Source organism: Nannobrachium achirus (genome assembly GCF_963921795.1).
Source record: "Nannobrachium achirus genome assembly, chromosome: 4".
Lineage (NCBI taxonomy): Eukaryota > Metazoa > Chordata > Actinopteri > Myctophiformes > Myctophidae > Nannobrachium > Nannobrachium achirus.
Genome location: NC_137813.1, coordinates 8878013 through 8885165, shown reverse-complemented (window position 1 = coordinate 8885165; position 7153 = coordinate 8878013). Strand labels below are relative to the sequence as shown.

General features: G+C 43.1%; 1 protein-coding gene across 1 annotated transcript in view; it reads right to left on the bottom strand.

The window, feature by feature from the left end:
* LOC308282625 (rho GTPase-activating protein 17-like) overlaps positions 1-7153 on the bottom strand; it is a gene marked incomplete at its 3' end in the record, with an annotated part of 86332 nt that overhangs the window by 58292 nt on the left and 20887 nt on the right. The window contains exon 2 of the mRNA XM_080723010.1: positions 2281-2320. Within this exon, the coding sequence (XP_080579136.1) occupies positions 2281-2320 (40 nt within the window). The remainder of the gene's footprint in view (positions 1-2280; positions 2321-7153) is intronic.

Sequence of the window (7153 nt, the reverse complement as noted above, 5' to 3'; positions counted from 1 at the left end):
AAGACAACACAACCTAGGCTATGAAGACATTAAACATCGCCCTCTGCTAGCCCTGGCGTCCTCACTGGTGAGTCGTGGGCTCGTGGCTATAGACTTGTAATGATGAATGAATGCTATGTTATGCTGCTGTGCTGCCTGGCTAGGCTAACGTTTGGGCTAGCTAGTGGCTAATGGCTATGGTGTACCAGAACCATCGCCAATGAAGCCTGGGTTTCCGAGGCTAGCTGTTTCCTAACACTGGGGTCTGGACCGATGTGGCAGACACGTTGTATGGGTCACAACGCACTGAACACAGTGCGAAGCAACTCGTTGTGAGCTTGTACATCTGCTATTTTCACTACTTGTTTGGTACAAGGTAGTAATGTCTCTTGGCTCACGGGCTAAAAAGTTTGGGAACCATCATACTTGCTGTTGTAGACAGGTTCACGGGCTAAAATGTTTGCTTGCTGTTGTAGACAGTGGTGTAAAGTAACTAAGTAGATTAACTGAAAAGCTCTGGGAACTGAATGATTTTATGAAACTGGCACTTGTTGTCTGACTGTTGGTACCAAGAAATCCAGACTATATACCGAAAAGTACCTGATTTAATATGATTTAATATAGGAAAATACTCGTTTTAGCCGACTTTATACCCGAAAAATAGGGCCCCCATAACTATGGGGGCCACCCCCATAACTATGGGGGCCCTATTTTTCGGCGGCGCCATCGGCGCCGCTAGAGGGACCCCATAGCTCTCGGAGTATAACTCGAACATTGTGTGTATGTGTATGTGTATGTGTATGCGTATGCGTATGCGTATGTGTGTGTGTGTGTGTGTGTGTGTGCGTGTGCATGTGCGTGTGTGTGTGTGTGTGTGTGTGTGCGTGCGTGCATGTTCTGTGCGCGGCACGCGTGTTCTGTGCGCGCGTGCATGTTCAAGTTCACCACATACTGTCTTGATTGGTTCTTTCTTAAACGGAGTAAGATCTAGTCGACCGAAACTTTATAATATTTTTCTCTTTAAATCAAGTGGACGGAGCGGTGAAGTCAGTGCAGCGAGACTGCTTTTTAATCTTCATGGATTGACTGGAAACGCACCGTGACACATATTGGCAAAACGCACAACGTTGGTGTGGTGACATCATCACAGAGTGAAAGTCGACCCCGGTCGTGTTTCAACTGCCAACAGTCGTACTGCAACCCTCACAGCACAGCGCAGCGCAGCGCAGCGCAGCACAGCACAGCACAGCACAGCACAGCACAGCACAGCACAGCACAGCACAGCACTACATGATGTCTTTACCAGAGGAGGCTGGATGTAACGCAGGGATTGGATAACAGTACAAAGCAGTACAGACCAAAAGAATGTTCAAAACCAATGTACTCCTGCGGTCATTGAACTAAGCACTAGAATATTCCACCCTTCTTCACGTAGACCTACAGTACATGAACATTCTGTATGCAAAACAGTTCATGCTAATGTTAACATGAACACTGTGCCTGCAGTATGATAATTACAGACTGAACACTGGCATCTGTTGCCGAAAATCTCCTGTCTTCATTTATCTGCCAGTCCATACTAATCTGTAGTAGTCTGTTTGGTGGAGAGCTACCTTTACAGACTGCAGTACCCTTACAGAGAGCACAGCAGTATGCAAACAGTATGTTCTGTTATTAACATTAACTAGGCTCATATTCACAGCAGTATGCTCACACTTACAGTATGTTATTCATATTAACTACAGGGTTCCCACCCATTTTTACCAATTAATTTCCAAAACTTTTCCAAAACTTTTCCAGAATATTTAACCCAATTTCCAGGACTATATAACAATAATTCAGCTCATTAACAAGTCGCTTACTCCTATGCGCAATGCCCAAAGACAGGTAGTGTGTGCCAGTGGTTCTCAACCTTTTCAGGCCGTGACCCCCGAAATAATCATATTTGAACTGGGGACACTGACGAGCACTACGAGTTGAGGAATTTTGTATAAACACAGTTTTATTGTGAAAATAGCCGATCTACGTTGCGAGGCGTTGTGAGCATGTAGATCTGCTATTTTCACAATTTCTGCCTCTAATATTTGACAATTTGGCCAATGTTAAATTTGTCATTTCAGAGTTATTAACAAAATCAATAACCAAAGACAATGCATAGCTATTTTTTTCCAGGACCTTCCAGGACCCTTGATCAATTCCAAAAACTTTTCCAGTACTTTTCCAGTTCCTGGAAATATTTCCAGGAATGTCATGACCGTGGGAACCCTGTAACAAGGGTCAAGGGTCAAGGGTCATATTCACCTGCAGCAGGTCATCATTCAGCACCTCTGTCTTCTCTGCTCTGTGGAGGGAAACACATCAGAGGTCAAAGGTCACACAGGGCAACACATGGAGGTTGACACAAAGATATTTAATTAATGAAGATAGCTCATCCTCATTGGATCCACTAGAGTGCAACATGGTACACAAATCCTACAAATTGACTCCTAAGTGGGCGCCGGCTCTGACTGCAAATCTCGCGCACGTCCTGTTTACTGGTGCTATAGATCCCGCGAGAGTGTGTTGCTGGGACAGCTAAAGAGCAATAATAAAGTTGATTTTCTCCTTTGTTGTGTCGATGAAAAAAGCCACTTTAGTATGACAATTCTGTTAATTTTATGTGGCTTGTGATGATCGGGTCCAATATTTAGTTCAGTGAGCATAGCTTCCGAACTATTATTTTGATCCGTGTTCACGTTAGCTCTCTCATTGTAAATGAATAGACTCCAACCTGCTTCCGCCTCCTAAAAAGGTGTCCCCCCTACGTCATGCAGAAACGGGAAGTACGGGTCTTTTGCACCCTCTTGCTATCGCCCTATTGGACACAGTAAAGGTACCAGGTCAAAGGTCACACAGGGCAACACATGGAGGTTGACACAGTAAAGGTTGTAAACATATAAAGTATAATCGTCACACTGGATGGTATTATATGTGCCCATATATATTATGTATCGTCTTGGAAAGCAGTCAGTGGAACCTTTTCAGGCCGCGACCCCCCGAAATAATCATATTTCAACTCCCACCTCCACAAGCACTTGGAATTGTAGGAGTTTTTTGTTTGACTCGGTTCCGCATGAAAACAGCAGATCGACAAGCTTACATTTAAGCGCAAATGAGTCGAGAACAATGTATTCACTGCATTGTGGTCACCTTGATCACTGTGTTATCTGCTATGTAAATTCATGGCATGACATCCTGATGTCCTCCACATTTTGCAAATGCTTTCACGATGAACAGTAGAACTACACAATGTTTTAGTTTTATACAGTACTGTTATTGCCAGTTCAGTTCATACAATAAATATAAAAACACACTGTGTGCTGTGCCTTGTTATGCATGCTGTGCAGTGGTGGAAAAGGTACTCACATTTCGTACTTAGGTAAAGGGTACTGCAATGTAGAAATAAATACACCACGACCGTTTTCAAATGTATAAAATTCCTTTGAAAATGGCAGATCTACAAGCTTGTGAGCTTGTAGATCTGCTATGTTCAAATGTCCAAAATGTATGTAGGGCTGAAATAGTTAATGTTATGTACATATGTTTGGTAAAAATAATCAAAATATACAAAGTAACTAAAGTTTTCAAATATAGTGGTGTAAAAAGTACAATATTTGTAGAACACGCGTGTTCTGTGCGCGCGTGCAGGCATGTTCAAGTTCACCACATACTGTCTTGATTGGTTCTTTCTTAAACTGAGTAAGATCCAGTCGACCGAAACTTTATAATATTTTCCTCTTTAAATCAAGTCGACGGAGCGGTGAAGTCAGTGCTTTTTAATCTTCATGGATTGACTGGAACCGCACCGTGACACATATTGGCAAAACGCACAACGTTGGTGTGGTGACATCATCACAGAGTGAAAGCCGACCCTGGTCGTGTTTCAACTGTATAATAATTATATAATAATAATCAAAATATACAAAGTAACTAAAGTTTCAAATGTAGTGGAGTAAAAAGTACAATATTTGCCCCTGACATGTAGCCTAGAGTAGAAGTTACTGAAAATAGGAAATATGTATGTAAAACATACCTCAATATTGTTTGTACTTGAGTAAATGTACTTAGTTACCGGTACTTTATGCCAGTGTTTCTCAATCTTTTTTGGCTTGAGTACCCCCTTTCCCAGAATTTTGAATCCAAGTATCCCCTTTACCTTTACTGTTTTCCTTATAAAACTGCAATTAAAACCATAAAACCATCAAAAATAAGAAAGGGAGTGAGCGTTTCAAACGGTGCCTCCTGAACAGATTTATTTTCGACACTGTGGCTCTAACATTTCAGTCCAGTTTTCATGTCAATAACATACATTCAAACATCATTCAAACACATCCCAGTTGCCTGGGACCATAATTTGGGTTAGCAACTATTAGGCTGACAGGCTCACAACACGTTTCTCCAGGTGTCACCATTAAACATAACAGTGATTCAGAGGCCTACTTCTATTTTTCTTTTTTGGGGGCATTTTCTCGAGTACCCCTTACAGTACCTCTGCGTACCCCCATTTGAGAAACACTGCTTTATGCCATGCTATGCCACGCTATGCCAGTGTGCCATGCTGTGCCGTGCCATTCCCCCATGCTGTGCTGCTGGTAACATGCAGTGTGAGAGCTTCCAGTGGGCCGTACAGTAGTTAGAACTAAGGATGGGCAATATATTAAAAATGTATCGATATCGAGGTATCAACATGCAAGGAATACATATCGAAGAAGACGGCTTGAAATGAGGTATTGGTGGATGTGTCAAATGAATTAACAGACACACAATGCATGCACGTAGCACATGCAAAAAAGCAGTCCTTCTGTAACCATGTGTGGTTATTTCAATAAAACCGTTGTTAGAAAATGGAAATAAGGAATGTCATTCTTTATGTGTACTGTGCAGTGTGCATGCATGGATATGCTGTTCATTATCTGGGTTAGGCAGGCAGTGGACCGAAAGCAGAAAAAAACATTCAAAACTATATAATGCGATTATTTTTACTTATATCGCGAGTAATATCAATATCAAGGTATTCAACAACGTTATCGAATATCGAAGGTTTTCCTAATATCGCCCAGCCTTACTTACCAGAACCATCCTCTGATAACATGCAGTGTGAGAGCTTCCAGTGGGCCCTACAGAACTATCCTCTGGTAACATGCAGGGTGAGAGCTTCCAGTGGGCCCTACAGTACTCAGAACTATCCTCTGGTAACATGTAGGGTGAGAGCTTCCAGAGGGCCCTACAGTACTCAGAACTATCCTCTGGTAACATGCAGGGTGAGAGCTTCCAGAGGGCCCTACAGTACTCAGAACTATCCTCTGGTAACATGCAGTGAGAGCTTCCAGTGGGCCCTACAGTACTCAGAACTATCCTCTGGTAACATGCAGGGTGAGAGCTTCCAGTGGGCCATACAGTACTCAGAACTATCCTCTGGTAACATGCAGGGTGAGAGCTTCCAGTGGGCCATACAGTACTCAGAACTATCCTCTGGTAACATGCAGGGTGAGAGCTTCCAGTGGGCCATACAGTACTCAGAACTATCCTCTGGTAACATGCAGGGTGAGAGCTTCCAGTGGGCCATACAGTACTCAGAACTACACTGTTAATTATTACCAGGATCTCACAATACTTTACATTATTATTTTACAATATAATACTGTATTCTGAATATTACTGTGTAATCACACCATCCTCTGTGATAACACAACGAATGACTGTACTCTAAATTGTTATCAGGATTACACAACACTTTACAATATATCTCACAATAAAATATTGTGTTCAGAATGTTATTGTGATATCACAACAAATAACTTGAACCGCGCTGCATTGTGGGATTTCATTTCAAATTTTCATCCATTGTGAGAGGGAGAAGCAGTGAACTGATGGTGAAGATGGAATTATGAAATTATTTTCAATTCAAAGGAGCTTTCAGAAGTCGTGTGAAGTTCATAACAGTGCTCTGCTAAGGTAAGTCAGTTTTCTCTCCTCCACCTTATAGTTGTGCTATCAGTCTTGCTCCAGCAAATTGTGTGCAGCACTGCCGCCGAAGTTTTTCATGTCTGTAATAACATTTTAAATGTGTGTTTCCCTCACACACCGTTATAAGTAACTAAATAACAGATATACAAGCTCACAGCGGCGGCACTCGGTGCCGCGCTGTGAGCTTGTAAGCCAAGCCGGTGTGTGTGTGGTTTGTGCCGCTCACAGGCTCACGTCCATGGGGCTTTAGTGTTATGTAAGTCGGCTACGCAATGTTCGCCGACCGACGCGCGGGGAGCTCTCCCGCGACGCACGAGTTACGCGGGTCCATTGTGTGGTTTCGGTGTGGACACAGGCTCACGTCAGCGGGGCTTAGTGTCATATGTTGGCTGCTTACTAGCGGTAGGGAACGTTCGCCCCGCCGGTTCAATACAGCCGACGCGCGGGGAAGAATGCGGGTCCATTTGGTTCTTATCATTTAGCTGTGGACCACCTGGAACTTCATCACCCAGACGCGATAATGACCGGACACCACTTTGAGAACCACAGACAATCCTTGTGTCAGTTGTTGTATCCTTACGCGTTACGCCGGGTCCATTTGGTTCTCAACTATATCAATGATAATATTTGCACCGCGGGGGAGGTTTTATGCTCCAGTGTGGCTAAAAGTTGCTGTTGTAAAAGCAACCGATCCACAACACAAGCCAAGCGTCACGACACAGGAGTCTGTAGATCATTGGTTTTCAAAGTGGGGTCCGGGACCCCTCAGGAGTCCTTCAGGGAGTTCCAGAGGGTCCCTGGCTAAATGACAACAGGTCCATTTGTTCTATTTGTACATTCTGAGAGTTAAATTAACATATATCATCTCAGAGATAGAAATGCCATTAAATGGGTGTCCTGGGGGTCCTTGAAATTAAAATGGAATCACTACAGAGCCTTAAAAATCTTCTCTTATGGGGGTCCCTGGCGTGTATATCTTTTCAAATGGACGTCCACTGGCAGATAAGTGTTAAATTGGGGTTTGTTGACGTGAAAAAGTTTGAGAACCACTGCTGTAGTTGGTCTATATTCGACGGGTGACACCATCAGATTAATGATTGATTATTAGCATACCTGACGTTGTGCTGTCCACTGCAGTAGGAGCATAAATTCAATTTCTGTCAGAAAT